At 32.5% G+C, this 17,369-nt stretch overlaps 2 protein-coding genes across 3 annotated transcripts; one reads left to right on the top strand and one right to left on the bottom strand.

Moving 5' to 3' along the window:
* Positions 1-572: 572 nt before the first annotated feature.
* On the bottom strand, positions 573-4,556 carry LOC110616450 (O-glucosyltransferase rumi homolog). Its single transcript, XM_021758794.2, has 6 exons — positions 3,792-4,556; positions 2,025-2,590; positions 1,721-1,913; positions 1,449-1,513; positions 1,130-1,340; positions 573-1,045 (listed from the first exon to the last, which is right to left on the bottom strand). The coding sequence occupies exons 1-6, from the start codon at positions 3,972-3,974 to the stop codon at positions 689-691; spliced, it is 1,575 nt and encodes a 524-aa protein (XP_021614486.1). The 5' UTR covers positions 3,975-4,556; the 3' UTR covers positions 573-688.
* Positions 4,557-8,284: 3,728 nt separating this feature from the next.
* Positions 8,285-9,335, top strand: LOC110617536 (heavy metal-associated isoprenylated plant protein 39). Of its 2 annotated transcripts, none has more exons than XM_021760393.2 (3): positions 8,285-8,452; positions 8,637-8,715; positions 8,831-9,335. In XM_021760393.2, the coding sequence occupies exons 1-3, from the start codon at positions 8,444-8,446 to the stop codon at positions 9,058-9,060; spliced, it is 318 nt and encodes a 105-aa protein (XP_021616085.1). In that variant the 5' UTR covers positions 8,285-8,443; the 3' UTR covers positions 9,061-9,335. The 2 variants fall into 2 exon arrangements, with proteins under 2 accessions (XP_021616085.1, XP_021616084.1); XM_021760392.2 differs by having other exon boundaries at positions 8,289-8,452; positions 8,634-8,715.
* The last annotated feature ends 8,034 nt before the right edge of the window (positions 9,336-17,369 follow it).

Raw genomic sequence — 17,369 nt, 5'->3', positions numbered from 1 at the left:
AATTATTAATTAAAGAGAGATGAAATAATAAATAATAATAAAATGAAAAGTGTTTGACAATTATTTAAAAGAGGATTATCGCTAACATTTCTAAAAAAATAAAAAAAAATACTGCAGTATGATATTTGCCTATGTTTTAAAAACATTAAATTTAGTAGAAAATAGTTGGAAAATTAATATTTATGTGTATATATGATATCCTTTCATTTGCATAGGGTTAAATTATTGTGTTGCTCATAACTTAAAGAGAAAATAAGATGAGTATAAAATTACAAAAAGGCATGTGACTTTAAGGACAATTAAAGCAAACATATGCATTCCTCATATATGATAACTATCGTGCAAAATGATGTCATGAATTGAATTGATTATCACATGGCCTCAGATCTAGAATGTGGAGGAGGAAGTGATCTCTTTTTAATAAAGAAAGTCTCGTTGTCGGATAATTGAGCGTTTTTTTAATACACAAAAGATTCTTAATTAATATTTTAGTATCTATTATATTCAGCTGCATGTATCGAAACTAACTTCCCCATAATGCTCCTTAGTTACAGCAGTTTTGCTCCCGTAACGCAACTCAAACTTGTTTTATTTAATTCTCTGTTTCTGCTAAAGATGGCATCAACAACAATAATTAAATAATCATATGAAGGCACTATATATGTTGTACATTCCAAGGATTTCTTAATTAATTATTTTGATTGTCCCAGTATTTCTTCTCCCATAACTCTACTTGTTTTATTGTATTCTCTTTTCTCCTAAAAATGGCGTGAAGAGATGGAGGGTCGTAGGGAGGAAGCATGGTGCATGGACTCGTCTCTGCAGGGCCCTTCACCATGGATTCCATCATGAACTCCTTCTCTACTCCACCCAATCGGCAAGCCATGGATTCTGAACACAGTTCAATAGCTTGTGGAGGTACAACGGGCTTGAACGTCAACAGATTAGCATACTCATTTAAGAGATGAAACATGTAATCGTATACATACTCCATCTGCAATTCATTTTGAATGAATTCACTTGCTGCCTTTCCAATGGCCTGTGCCTAAAAATTCCATGGAGAATATAACTGAATCCAAACCATATATATATCTGCGGTGTTCAAGAAAAGATCAGCTCAGAATTTTACCTTCCGCTTATGGCTGTTGCCCCACTCAACGGCAAACTTAATGGATCTGCACTTGCTATTATCCTTTATAGGCCAGTAGTGCTCAATTGGCCTCAGGCTTCTCGTGAAGAAATCATAGTAATGGGGTTTTACGACTAAGGTAACAGAATCACAGGCGAGAATGTATTTTTCGCTGACTGACCATGCAGACCCTTCAATGTAGATCTTATACCTGCGTCATTCATTTAGAAAGCAACAACAAAGTAGTGAGAAAGATACTAAAGAGAAAATTAACGAGAAAACACAAAAAATATGTGCAGAATTTTGAATTTGTTTCTACCTGTGGCTGCATTGGCTTGCCAAGTTTGATTGTTTGTACCCTTGCTGTGATTCTCGAATCCAATCCTGAAAAAGATTTCGGGGTATCACAAAGACGGCTAGACTTGGTTTCTTATTTCCTCTCCTCTAAAGGAGAAAAGGTGATAAATTAAAAATGTTGCTGAGGAAACAATGCTCAAACAAACTTTCACACTGGAAGAAGCAATTCCAATTTCTGTTACAGGCTAAGCTGAATGAAGATATAAACAAGGACGGGAACAGTCGAATATTTACCTGGGCATATACACGAGCACTCCAATCTTGTTGTTCAGAGACATTACATCTCATAAGGTCCTGCCTGGTTTCAGCAACAACTGGATTTCCTTTCCAGTAAGCATAAGGTTCCCTGTCCATCCATCTGGTCTTCTTGTTGCCTTCTTTTAAATCATTCAGCAAATTCTCCCATGGCTTTATGTTGACCTCAGGCCTTCATAAAGTTACAGAGCCAAGTTTAACAAGTGAAATTAGGCCACTTTCCACTCTCCATACTAGGACAGACAAATACGAGGGAGATTAAAAGTCAAAGGAAAGGTCTTACCATCCCCAAAAGGACCAATCAGGGAAAACGATATCAAGCGTGTCATCATCCCCACAGTACCGAAACAAAGGTGGTGGGGCCATTGCATTGGGCCCACTATACTCCCTCGATTTTACTACCGGCCAGTCAACACAATCGAACATCAGCTCCAAATCCGGCACTCTTCCTGGGTATCTTCGTAACAACTGTAGGATTCCCCACAGCGTAAAAACGTCTCTGGTCTGAAACGACTTGGTGTATGTCTCCAAATAGGCTTTGCCCTTCAAAATCACTAACCTAAAATTCGCCGTCCTTTTAGCTCTATCAACCATTTCTCTCGTGATCCCCGTGCGAGCCCATGGGCGCAAGTCTTCGTGGATCCAGCGGAAGTACTCTGGACAAGTTGAAACAGATGGACGGTATTGATTTTCTGAAATGATCGTGGGGTAATTTGCCGGACAGGTTCCTGTGAGGTTGAAAGCATCGCAGTCGAGTGGGATCTCGATTTTCTTTATCGGGGTTTCGGGATTTTGGGTCGTTGTCTCGGTAGTTAACAGTGGCTCTTGAGCCGAGCCGCGAGTACCATCCTGCAAAAGCACAAGGCCCAAACCAAAAGTTGACAATTTGTAACATAGTCAATTAACGGCCAATCTTGCGCGTGTCCTGGGGTGGGACCCGTACACATGAAAATGCAAAAGCATGCAATGACACGTTTCCTACTAACATTCAACTTTTCAAAGAAAAAAGAAAAGATGTAAATTGATAAAATAAACCGACACTCGCGGCGTACGTCAGGCCGTTGGATCGTATCTCTAATTAATTACTATATGCAAAATTACACTAAAATATAATAAACACCCTAAAGAAATCGATTAATTTAAAGTGACTGTTTTAGAGAATTTAAACTGAATTTTATATTATTACAAATGAAAATATACATATAATAAAAATACTGAATATAACTCCTCACTATAGTATGTCAGCGAATCTAGAATTGCAAAGTGTTTTTCTATAGAAAAGGCAAAAAATTGCAAAGGTTTAGAGATTAAAAAGGACGCTGTTTCTAAATTTGAAAGCAATGCGGGTCCATAGTAAGTACTAAGTGGTAACTGCGCTCTTTTCGCCGTGCATTTCCCGTCCGCAAGGATCAAAAAAGTCATAATTTTGTTTTTGTCGAAAGTGACTTTTGTTTTAACAAGCAGAATTTATTAAATAAAATAATTAAATATTTTTAGGGCGAATTAAGTAAATAAAATAAATTAAATAATAAATTCAAGTTTAATAAAACAAAGGAAATATTTATCACCAATTTTATTTATTTTTACGTTACATAATTCATTAATGGAAATAATATATTAATTTTAAAATAATATATATCTATATTATGTTACTTATGAATTTACAAGCTTTTGTATAAATTTATTAAAGAACCTATTTTAATTTTAGATGTATCACAATCACATGTCTAATCACAATCACATGTCTAATAATTTGTAAACAGTAAATGCAAACGGAAAACAAAATTTACAGTATGTATATATATAGAAAAATGTTAACTTATATGCTTTTTATAATTGTTTTATTTTTAAATCACTTTATTAATAATTTATGTATTTCATCAAAATAACTCACTAGTAAAATAATTTTAATAACTTATTTAATATTAATTATTAAAAATAATATCTATTTGTTAAAAGAAAAAGAGAGATTGGCTAATAATTTCTTCATACAAAAATTTACTTGCAATTTACTCTTGTATTTTTGTCAGGACTATGGCATTTTACTTACAGTGGAGTTAAGGAGGCGCGTGGAGACGAACGCGCAGACGAGGATGAAGAGGAGGAAGATGAAGAGCGAGAATCTTGCAGGTAACTTAGTAGAAGTCCAGATCGTCTCTTTCAACTGACAATAAAACCCCGATCCATATTGCAAGTAACTCTGTACTCTCTGTTGCGCCCTATTTTCTCTCATTTTCTCTTTCTGTAAATTCTCTTCAACTACTTTCTGACTATCGTTTGTCAGCTAACATGCTTGGCTGATTCCTGTACTTAAGTTTTGGCTGCTGCAGAGATCTTTAATGCATAACCAGACCATGCTCACTTTTCCAAAAATCTTCCAGGAGTTTCAGAATTGGCTTGTAATTTTTCCTAGGGAAATTACTAAGCAGCTGGATCGAGATCGAAAAGACACTATAAGATCAAACACAGTGGTATTTTTGCATTCGGCAAGTGCTCTTGATCGAAGGTGGGTGGAGAGAGAGAGAGAGCGCGCGGAAGAAAAGGAGAAATAGAAGTTATCAAGAGAGATAAAGGAAACCAGGTGAGAGGGTGAGATCCAAATAAGGATTACAGGGTGGGTGGAGTCTCGTGATAGTGCGGCAACTTCTTTACTTGATTCGGTCCTCGACGAGGAAGCAAAAATAATGTAAAGGCCACAGGTGGAGTTGGAGAGAACCCAAGCAATTTCTGAGAAAATCAAACAAAGAATGTAAAGGCAATTTGTGGGAAAATGAAACAAGGACCGGAGAAAAACCAAACGAAGCAATTTCTAAAGAAAATGAAAACATCGGGAACTGTGGGACCGCTCGTTGACAATAAAAAAGCAAGTGCTTATGTGAATTCAACTTTTAATTACAAGTCAATTAACTTAAATAATTTAAACGTTTTGATGGATTAATTTATACATTTTAAAATTTTAATTTAAATAGTTAAATTAAAATTTTAAATTTTATTATAATTTAATAAATAATCTAAATTAATTTTAATTAAAATATAAAATTATCATCCTCTCATTTTACTTTGTATTTTTATTATTTTTTAATATAATTTTTTATTTATTACCTAAAATAATTCAAACGAATTCATGTTTATATTTTAATTTTTTTAATTCAATTCATACTTTTTAAAAATTTATATTTATATTATAATCTTTAATATTAAATAGTTATAAAAATAATTATCAAGATACTAAAAAAATCAATAGTCACTACTTTAGTTAAAGCATCAAAAAATAAAAATAAATAAATTGATCATTATTTTTTTTTATAATTTTTTATAATAATAAAAAGAATAGAATCTAAAATAATAATAATAATAAAAATAAAAATAATGAGTGAGAGAATTAATTTGAAAGAAAAAACGGTTAGAAAAAAATGTTTTTTTAAAAACCAATCTCATTTATTTATTATTTTTCTATTTATTATCACTTTATTTATTTAAATTATATTATCTCTTTTTATAATTAGAGCGATTATCGACTAATTTAACTTTTTTTATACTAACATTTTGATAAGAATGTGATTATTGATATTTGTGTTTTGTCTTTTAAAATTTAAATATTAAAATATAAATATAAATTTATAAATATTTAATTTATTTTTTCCATTTATTTAAAGTTATAAAAATATTTAGATTATTTCATTTAAAATATAAAAAATATAATAAAAAAAATAATGTGGAATGACATATGATATTTTTAAATTTTAGTCAAAATTAATTTAATATTATAAACAAAATTGTGATAAATCTTAAAATTTTAATTTAATTATTTAAAATTAAAAATTAAAAATACAAATGTGAGTTAACTAAAGTGTTTGGATTATTTGAGTTAATATGTTTTAATTATATATTTTTTAGAAGTCTTTTTAATAATTGAATTAGATATTTTTATTTAAATTAAATATTTATTATTTGGTAAATCTATTAATATTAAATTAAATATTCATATCTAATTTATGGATTCATTTATGTATTTTTAATAAATTTTAGTAGAGAATATTTTAATTTAATAATCATTAAATTTACCTTAATTTAAACATATTTTTATTATATTTAAATATAATACTATATAATTAATATTCTCCTTTTATAGTTGTGGTTGATTTGCTCATAATCAGAACAATTGATATACTATAATACGCTAAAAACTTATGCACATTACAAAGATTTGTAATAAATAGTATAATAACTTGATCTGGTTTTTTAGACTCATCACAACTCGTTACAACATACTGATTTTTTTTGTCATTTCCTTTTTTTGAACGGCAAATATTACCATACAAAGCTGCTAATCATTTCCTGAATCCATACCAGTCTTCAATTCAGGGATGCATTGAATAATTGAAATGCTCAGTGTCCATACGAGAGGGATAACATGGATTACCTAACCCCTTCTTCGAAGATTGAAAAGAAAAAATCCAATTAACTGAGTTTAGATTTAAATTCAGTTATATATATAATATATATATATTAATTGATTATTCTTCGAAGAAAAAATCCAATTAACTGAGTTTAGATTTAAATTCAGTTATATATATAATATATATATATTAATTGATTATGGTTAGAGGTGAGCAGTATTCGGTTCAAATTGAAAAAATCGACTAAACCGAACTGAATTGAAAATTCGGTTCGTTTTTTCATATATTTCGGTTTGATTCGATTCTTAATTTCAAAAATTTTAATTATTTCGGTTTGATTCGATTTTGATCAGAAAAAAATCGAAAAAATCAAACCGAACCGATTAGTGATAATAATATGTTTTTTCAATAATATAAAGAAATTAAATTATATTAAGATTAAAATATTTTAATTAAATTTTGAAATACTAAAATAAAGTGTAAAAAATAAAAAAATATTAAAAATCGAAACCGATCAAACCGAACCAAATCGAACCAAATCAGACCGGTTTGGTTCGGTTTCTGATCAAAATCGGTTCGGTTAGATTTTTATAAACACTAAAATTTCAGTTTTCGGTTCATTCAGTTCGGTTTGATTTTGAACCGAACCGACCGAATGCTCACTCCTAATTATGGAGCATAAATGTGTACACATGGGCCTTCCAACTTCATGGCCTACGGATCCGAATGGGCAAAAGCCCAAACCTCTTAATATTAGCCCGAATGGTCAATTTATATCTCCAGCCTTGTATTGGTTCGTGAACTTAAAACCCCAATTAGGCTGTATTTGCTTTCGGTTTGCAATTGACTCGAGAAAAATCGTATAAAATTAATACCTCTTAGTACGAATTTTAATAAAAATATTTTAAATTTTTTAAATCACAATATCATAATATAAAATATTATTTTAATATAAATTAAATAACACACAATAAAATAAATCTTGATTCTAAAGTGAAAAATTCACGACGCTATTTTTGAAATTTTTCTAAAAAAATATAATAAATGAATAGAAGTGGTTTGGTGGTGACTAGCTGAGGCTGATTGGGGAATGGATGTTTAGAAACTTTTATTTTTATTTTTCTTCTCCAGAAATTCTAAATTTTCGTATTTAAATCATATTTTTAATATTATACTTTTTGTTATTTGACTTAAATAGTTAAATACAGTAGTTTTAGTAATATAAAAAATAATTAAATCAAAAAAATTATATTAAATCAACAAAAATTTTAAACTGCAAATTTTTTACACAAGCCCAATATTATATTAAAATATTAAATATTTTAAATAATAAATATTTAGTTATTAGTTTAATTTAGTATAATGTTATTGATAAACGCAAAAATTATCTAAAAGTTCAAGCGTTGGTAATCATTTTAGAAAAAGCAATAAAATAATTTCACCGATAAAGCTGGCTGAAACTAGTCCATAGGCCTTGTGATTTAGAAAAAAAAAAAAAAAAACTATATATGCAATATTATTTATTTACTCATATAAAAATAAAAATTATTTAATAAATTAATATAATATTTTAAAATCGTAGTATGACAAATTAATATATAGTTGAAATAATAGAACTAAACATAATAATTATTTAAAATTAAAATAAGTTAATTAATGTTTTTTTAATAAAATTACTATATAGTTTGATATTACAAATATAAGAGATTTTTAATTAAGTAATTCAAAAATAAAGATTAAATAATTAATTTTATAAAACACAAGAACCTTTTATAAACATTGCTTTTTTTATAAATTAAAAATTACTTTTAAATTATTTTTTTAAGCGATAGTGTCTGATATGTTTATAATAGGTGAATTATGATCAGGTTATTAATATTTTTCAAAATTAACTTATTATTTAGAAAATGACAAAATTAACTATTTAATGCATATCTTAAAATATTCAATTAAAATATTTATGTATTTATAAAATCAATTTTCTTAATCCTCTTAAAAAGAAAATGATAAATTAATTTTAATTAATTGATTTTAAAATAATGATTTTTTAATTTTTTAGTTTTTTTTAAAAAATAAAAAATAAACACAAACGCGATGGTAATTACCGTTGTATAATTTGTCCGGAGACGCAGCCAATAATCTTCCCTATTTTGGCCACAAACTCCACGAAAACAGCCGCCACCACCTGCAGGCTGTACGTACGACTCACATCCCTGCTTTTTAAAAAGGCCACAGAGCACTCCAATAAACTCATTCATTTTTTTCTCACTTTCTTCAAAGTTCATAGCAATCGCCTCTTCCAATGGCTCAGGTACAATACCTCTACTTTTCTGCCCTCTGAATAAATTTATTGCTCATAATCCTGTTAATTCTCCCTTCTTTTTATTTTCTACAATTGTTTACTGCAATTCTTTTGCAAGAAATTCAAGTGAAAGAAAAAGATGGATTGCTTTTCTAGTATGCTGTCTGATTTCTAGAGTGGGATTTTGTAGCAGAAGGCGGTGTTGAAGATCTTGACTATGACCGATGATAAGACTAAGCAGAAGGCCATAGAAGCTGCCGCCGATATCTTTGGTATTCTGTAGTTTCTTTTGTGTTTTTCATTTGATTTCGGCGATCATTTTTTTTTTCCATTGAAGAATATAGATCATGGTTTATCAGATTCATATTAAAAAGATTGAAATAATAGGGATTGATTCGATTGCCGCGGATCTGAAGGAACAAAAGCTAACAGTGATAGGGCAGATGGATCCAGTTGCAGTGGTGAAGAAGTTGAAGAAAGTAGGGAAAGTGGACATAATTTCAGTTGGCCCTGCCAAAGAAGAAAAGAAAGAAGAGAAAAAAGAAGAGAAGAAAGAGGAAAAGAAAGAAGAAAAGAAGGAAGAGAAGAAAGAAGAGAAGAAAGAGGAAAAGAAGTAAAAATCTTATTCATGATTTTAAGAAAATTTTCCCCATCATAGGGTCAGTTTCTTCAGTTTCACATGGTTTTCAAGAATCTATGGTTAATATTATTTCAGCAAATAGTACAAAAGTGTTGAGTTAAGGTGAGCCTGGTTTCCTGCATATGTTCACATGGTACTCTCATGGGTTTTAGTCCATTTTCACTTTTTGTTTTGTTTTTAAATTAAACATCATATTTCAGTTTAAAATGTCAGCAATTAAACTAAGAAATGTAATTGGTCATTTTCACTTTTTGTTTTGCTTTTGTCAAGTTGCAAGCTAACGAGTCACTGTCCTAAACAAGATCACACAAAATTCTGCATGCGCCGACGAAATGCTCACCACAAAGGAAATGGGCAATTGCGTCACCTCACCTCCTGAAGCTTCTTCAGGTTAAGTCACTTTAACAAGAAGCAAATATAGAAGTAAGCTGATCGTCATCTTTTTATTTTTTCTTGGTTCAATTTGAAAGCAACAAATTAGGCAGATATTCCCTCATGCAATAGGCAATAGCAATCAACCACCGGGAGGCTGATCTTAACCAAATGAAAATTTTCAGATAAGTTAGCAATCACTAGCGAAAAGTAAAGTGATGGTGATTTGATATTTTAGCGTTGGTTAATTATTAGATTCCCTAATCACTTACACTGAAATCAGCCTTAATCGATTTCTGAAATTTCAGTGCCTTTCCTGACCAGTTTATGATTCAAAATTAAAAATAAATCAATTCAATTTAAAATAAACTTGCACTGAAATCAGCCTTAATCAAATTAAAACAATTCAATTAGATTTTTTTAATTATAACTCAATTTGATGAATATCAAAAGTCAAAACCAAAAAAGTCAGACTTATTCCAATTCTCTTAAACATTAAAGAGAACCTTGAATATAAGCCTATCATTATAGGACACTTATATAGTATGAAAAATAAATAAAGTAGAAAAATGAATTAATTACTATTTTTTTAAATTTTATTCGATCACTTTTATATTATATTTATTTAATTCTTATTGAGAAAGGGAAAGGGGAAGATAGCATAAAAAGAATAAATGATAGAAATAAAAAAATTACTCCATCTTTATATAAAATTTCATTTTACCACTAATTTTATTATCATTTTATTTATTCCTTAAATTTCAAATAGTTAATAATTTAACAACATAAGCGCAAATACATATAATTCATTCAACTTTTAGTAACGTAATAACTGTATACACAAAAAACATGAATGATTATTAATTTATTCAGCTTCAAAATGAATAAATTCAAACTTAATAAATTTAATATCAAATGCTAATATAATACCTTGTAAAAAACTCTTCAAAAAGGAAGAAAAAAGGAATGATTAAACTCTTCCTCCGTGAACCATTATTCAATGTGAAACGGGAGGAGAAAGGAATTCGCAATTTGTCTTCGTTAGACTTGAAACTTTATAATAGTAATAGTGGGCCATCCAAACCACTAAGCATGACAATTGACAAGAAGCCATGCTTTGGAACTTATTGAATGCTTAGCTGGGAATGACGATAATGGCCAAACACGGAAATGGCATTGGCAAGTGGCAATTCCCCCCTATTTTCAAACTCTTGGCCACTGAGCTTCATGACAAGCGTGCTGATTTTGAATTCCATTCCCACTAAGAAAATGACAAATTCATCAAACCTGAGAATAATATAAAATTTCCAGTAGTAGCACCACATCTCATTTTGGAAAAATTGTACATTTACTATTCATATGAGAAGATGAGAATGCAAAACTACCTTTAAAAAGTGAAAGATTGGTTGAAACAGGGCTGCTCATTGCTTCATATGGCAGCGCTGATACCTGAACAGTAAGTGCGTGTTTATTCTCAGAACCAATCTGGTGTAGGGTGACTTTGCTTGCTTCTACTCATCTTCAGTCGCAGCGATATTTCCACAGGTAAATTTAGAATCAATATCTGGTTCGTAGTAGCTGGACTTTGGCAAGCATAATATCACAAGCTAGCAGCATAGAGAATTAAAGCAGCAGAAAAGTATAATGGTGAACAAAAACAGTGGAATGGTAATTTCATGAGCATCCATCTGTACAAGGTTGCCGACCTCTAAGGCACGTTATAAAGGTTAAAAGACCATCACGAAGCGATCAGTTTCTGTGTAAAGCCCAAAGTTTTGTTCACCATGCAATTCCTTCAAATGTGGTCTAGGCTTCAGATGAAAAGCATACCCGCATTGAATGTTAGAAAGAATCAAAGCAAGGTCACTGATCATTTTATCTTTATCCTCTGTCCAAGATGCCTTTTTCTCTTTAGCAATTACACAAGTTTATACTCAACTAATCTAATCCCTTCTCCCAAATCAATCTCATATTACTAAAACTTACTGATCGAATGATGGATTTAACATGAGGTTACTCAAACATCTGGGAAACATAAAGGCTGCATAATTACCAACACAATGGCTGAAATGCATATGATTGCAAAACAATTATAAATATGGTTGTCTGCATCTAACGCAATTATATCAGGACAAGGAAGATGGAATAATATGGAGAATTGCCAACATATTCCAATAATGGCAGCTTAAAGAAGACAAGTCTCTTCGGTCCCTTGTTCTCGTCATTAATTTGTACCAACAACATAGTTCTTTCTTGAATTAACAGTCAAAGCTGGGGAAAGTAAAATTTTTCAAGTGTTCTTCTAGTTGCTTCCACCAAAGGTTCAGTATAGAATTTAGAACCTTGGACTACCAGAAGTCTCTGCTCATTTCAAGATCTCCATTTATCAGAGATCTCAAATTCAGGAAAAACAATGAACAAGGATTTACAGGAGATCTCTAAATTAGTTTCACCATGCCCCTCTTGTCAGCGCCAGCATCATAACTATTTGGCAATGATCATTCCATCTTTCTGACAAATAGCAATGCAGAGCCAATGCTGAAACAGCCATTACTAAAATTACAATGCACCCCTTAACCCACCATCCTCATCATTTACATTGCTGCACCATTACATAAGGAACAACCACAACCTTCTCTAGTGTCACTTTTTTCATCTATTCCTAAGCCTTGCATAGAGTTTCAGAGTGGAAAAGAGGAGACCAAAAATTCCACTCCTTAAATTTAAATTCCAAAAATAGATAAATAATTACAAGTACGAGAGCAGTATATCACAACGTCAATGATCCATCAAAAAATTCTAAGATCCAAGAGGAAGTACAATCAACTGAGGAAACTTAGAAAAAGAAAAGCAAAGGTAATTAGTAATATGTAGAGAACAGTATAAACAATCATAGAGATTTAGCTAACTTATCAGACAGAAGTTTAGAAATAACTTATGAACCTCAAGTATGTGATCAACCAGCCAAGCAGCAATAAAAGGAAACTCATGCTCTAGATTGACCAAACAGCACATTTTTGCTCCTGTAAAAGGAATCAGATTGAAGGAATGACAAAACACATCCTTAAACATTCAGTTGAACTTTTCCTCTGCACTTCTTGAATCTTCCTAGTATGTAGCTCCACACACAAAAAGGAAAGGAAAATAAGCACAATCTAGTGACCAGAATCCCATCGTTCAATTAAGAATTGGGCATTGTAGTAAGCTAATATTTGATATCTATTATAGATCACAACATATTTATACATGAGAGACTTTATCTAGAAAGGAAAGAAAATCAAGACTATGATCATGCAACCCCTAAAATTAAGCAACTAACACATCTATCAATATTTACTTCTTATATTAAGATATTTACTTTATATTCCTATATTAACATATTTGCTTCCTATGAGTTATAACACTCCTCTCAAGTTGGAATATAAATGTTAATCATGCCCAACTTGTTACATATATAATCAACTCGAGTCCCATTTAGTGTTTTAGTAAAGATATTTCCTAATTGTTCTACAATTTGGATATGTCCTGTTGAGATTATATTTTGTTGGACCTTCTCACGAACAAAATGACAGTCAATCTCGATGTGTTTAGTCCTCTCATGAAATATTGGATTGGAGGCAATGTGAATAGCTGCTTGATTATCACACCACAACTTAGGAGACACCGAATTTGTGAACCCAACCTCTTCCAACAGTTGACGCACCCACAAGATTTCACATACGGCTTGTGTCATGACTCGATATTCAGATTCGGAACTAGAACAAGAGACCACATTTGCTTCTTACTTTTCCATGATATCAGGTTACCTTCCATAGAAACACAATATCCAGTAGTTGACCTCCTATCAACCTTCAAGCCTACCCAATCAGCATCAGAAAAACATTCACTATTTAAGTGCCCATGGTTACCATAGAAAATGCCTCATTCTGGGGGCCCCTTTCAAGTAGCAAAGAATCTATCCCATAACATCCCACTAAGCAACAGTAGGAAATGATATAAACTGACTTACCACACTCACTTAATATGCAATATCAGTACGAGTCACCGTCAAATAATTCAACTTGCCAACTAATCTTCTATACATTTTAGGATCTACAAATGACTCAATGTCTTATGTGGTAAGTTGAAGATTAGGGGTCATTGGAGCACTACAAGGCTTAGCACCAAATTTTCCTGTTTCTGCCAACAAATCAAGAACATATTTTATTTGAGATAAAAAGATGCGTTTTTTACACTGCATAACTTTCATGCCCAAAAAATATTTCAAGGAACCCAAATTCTTTGTATGAAACTGTGTTTTAAAAAATTCCTTTAGGGATGTGATGCTAGCAACGTCACTTCCTGTGATAACGATATCATCCATAAATACTACAAGCATAATTGCTCCATCATCAGAATTTCTATAAAACTCTGAGTGATCACACTTACTCATCTTCATTCCAAACTGTTGGAGCACCTCACTAAACCTGCCAAACCATGCCCGAGGACTCTGTTTTAAGCCATAGAGGGATTTTCAAAGTCTACAAACCTTGCTTAACTCCCCCCGAGCAACAAAACCAGGTGGTTGCTCGATATAAATCTCCTCCTAAAGATCACCATGAAGAAAAGCATTTTTAATATCCAGTTGATGCAAAGGCCAATCATGTGTAGCTGCCAAGGAAATAAACAGTCGACGGATGCGAGCTTGGCAACTGGAGAGAATGTATCAGAATAGTCAACTCCATAAGTTTGAGCATAACCTTTAGCCACTAAACGGACCTTGAGGCGAGCAACAGATCCATCAGGGTTTACTTTCACTGCAAACACCCATTTACATCCAATAGCCCGCTTTCCTGGGGGCAAGGACATCAACTCCCAAGCACCATTAACGTCTAAGGCCATTATTTCCTCTTCCATTGCAGTACGCCAATCAGGATGGGATAAAGCCTCAATAACAATTTTAGGGACTGAAATAGAATCTAAAGTAGTGGCAAAACAATGAGAAGAAAATGATAATTGACCATAAGAGACAAAAGACGAAATAGGATGAGTGCAAGCACATTTACCTTGGCAAATAGCAATGGGCAAATCCAAATCAGACGGTGAAGGATCAGTGGGAGCAGGATCTGTCGATGAAGAAGTGGATAGCGGAGCGGAGTCAGAGTCCTCTAAGCGTCTAGAATAAACATGAAAGATGGGAGGGCAACATGGCACATGAGCGGAAGGTGTAGGAATAGTCTGAAGTGAGAGAGCAAACAGTGTATAACAAGAGGTCATCTTCCTCCCCCTGGGTGTCATAAACAGATGATGGCGGAAAAAAAAGGAAAAAATGGAGTGGACTCAAAAAATGTTACATCAGCAGACACAAGGTACCGATTAAGATCAGGAGAAAAACAACGATACCTTTTTTGACGTCGAGAGTAGCCAAAAAAGACATTTGAGTGATTTGAGATCCAATTTAGTAATCTGTGGACGAACATCACGAATAAAACAAGTACAACCAAAGATACGTGGCTCAATAGGAAACAAAGATTTAGTGGAAAACAATATGTTGTAAGAGATATCACCATGAAGAACGAAAGAGGGCATGCGATTGATCAAAAAACAAGTATTGGATACAGTATAAGCCCAAAAATATTTAGGTACTTTCATTCGGAATAAGAGGGCTCTGGCTACTTTAAGAAGATGTCAATTTTTTTTTTCTGGCAACTCCATTCTGTGAAGAAGTGACAACACAGAAAAACTGATAAAAAATCCATTTTTATATCAAATAAGATCGAAATTCTCCAGAAAAATACTCTTTAGCATTATCACTTTGCAATATTCGAATGGAAATATTGAATTGAATTTGGATTTCAGCATAAAAGGCATAAAAGATAGAGAATAATTCTGAACGACTCTTCATTAAAAGTAACCAAGTAGTGCGAGAGAAATCATCAACAAAAGTAACAAAGTACTTAAAACCAGACTTAAACACAATAGGACAAGAACCCCAAACATCGGAATGTACTAACTCAAAGGGGGGACGAAGCCCGTTTAATGACTTGAGACACTGTAGGTAAACGGTGAGGTTTAGCAAATTGACAAGATTCACAATTTAAAACAGACAAAGAATGAAACTGTGGATATAACTTCTTCAAAACCGAGAGAGAATGATGCTCCAAACGACAATGAACATCAAAAGGTGTTAAACGCATGGAACATGCAAGAAATTTAAGTAGTTACTGATCCAAGACAAAAAGACCCTCTGACTCACGCCCTCTACCAATAATCTGCTTCGTTGAAAGATCCTTAAAAACACAATGATCAGGAAAGAATGAGACACAACAAATCAGTGCACGAGTGAGTTTACTAACAGAAAGCAAATTAAAGGCGAACTTAGGAAGACATGACATAGAGAATACAGAAATGGAAGGGGTTGAGTTGACATGTCCAGAACCCATGACAGAAGATTTAGTGCCATCAGCAATAATAACATAAGAAGTCGATGCATGAGACTTAATGGTAGAATTACCTGACATATGATCGGTAGCACCAGAATCAATAACCCATTTAGAGGATGAAGACACAAGATATGCAGTAGAGTTACCTGACTCGACAATTGCAATGATAGAGTTAGAGGATTTCAGAGATGCCTGAATTTGGGTGAATTGTGCATACTCATCGGCAGATATCAAAATTCCCTGATCAGAAGAGGCCTCAACTGCCATATGCGCCATTTATGAGCGCTGATTTTTATTCTGAAGTTTCTAGCATGTCTTCTTAGTATGTCAGTAATAACAAATGATTCCACCGGAATCAGAAGTAGAAACTGTTTCCCCAGGACGCTGAGATCTTCTACCACCATTAAAACTTCCCCTGTGTCTACCTCTGTTATTATGTCTGCCACTGTCATTGTAACTAACAAGAGCACTAGGGGTGTCTGAAGGACTTGGAGACTCTGTATGCAACACCCTAGTGAACACATCATGTAACGATGATATTTCAGAAACAGAAAGAATCTGAGATTTAGCTGTCTCAAACTTTGGAGGGAGACTTGCAAGAAAACTCATAACAGCCATTTGCTCTTGTTGAGCTTGTTGAGTTTTCACATCTGTACTAAAAGACATCAAGCCATTAAGTTTCTCGTACACTCTTTTGAAATCCATAAAATAAGAGGTCAAAGTTCTATCATTTTTCTCAGCTCGATAAAACACCTTACACACATTATAAATACGAGAAATATTCCATTTACCAAAATATAAAAATTTCAAATACTCCATTAATTTTTTAACAAATTTACAGTGATTAATAAGGTTGATTACCTTACTATGAATAGAATTTCGGATCTGCAAAAATAATCGAGCATCCTTAATTCAATCTCTCCTAGTAAGATGATTATTCATTCTGATACTTCGTAAATAAATACGGATAGTCTTACTCCAATCCAAAAAATTAAATCCATTTAATTTGTATTTTGTAATTTTAATCATCACAGGAATCACATCAGTTACGATGGTTTTAACTTCAGCCATGAGAACAACTAACCCAAAGCAATAGCAACAAAAGAAACAAAAAATCAGAAAACAGGAGGTGAACAGTACTCGAACATGAACAGTACCCAAAGCGAATGGGGCGGCAGAACTTTGTCGTAGCGCTTGAGGCTCACTTGCCGGCCAAATGCCCGTCGGCTCTTCAAGGATGCTTCGCCGGCACTCTGGCGCCCTTCCTAGGTGGGCGGTGAGATCCAAATATTACCAACTAAGGGTAACCCAAATGAACAGAGCCCTAAGTCTCAAAACAAATGAACAAAGCCCTAAATCTCTAAAAAAATTTAAACTTCTATGGGAGAGGCTCTGATACCATGTAGAAAGGTAATATTTGATATGTATTATAATAGAGATTACAACATATTTATACATGAGAGACTGTATCTAAAAAGGAAAGAAAATCAAG

This window comes from Manihot esculenta, chromosome 6 (genome assembly GCF_001659605.2).
Source record: "Manihot esculenta cultivar AM560-2 chromosome 6, M.esculenta_v8, whole genome shotgun sequence".
In the NCBI taxonomy this organism is placed as follows: Eukaryota; Viridiplantae; Streptophyta; class Magnoliopsida; order Malpighiales; family Euphorbiaceae; genus Manihot; species Manihot esculenta.
The sequence above is the reverse complement of the archived record's forward strand: the minus strand, read 5'-3'. Positions and strand labels throughout refer to the sequence as shown.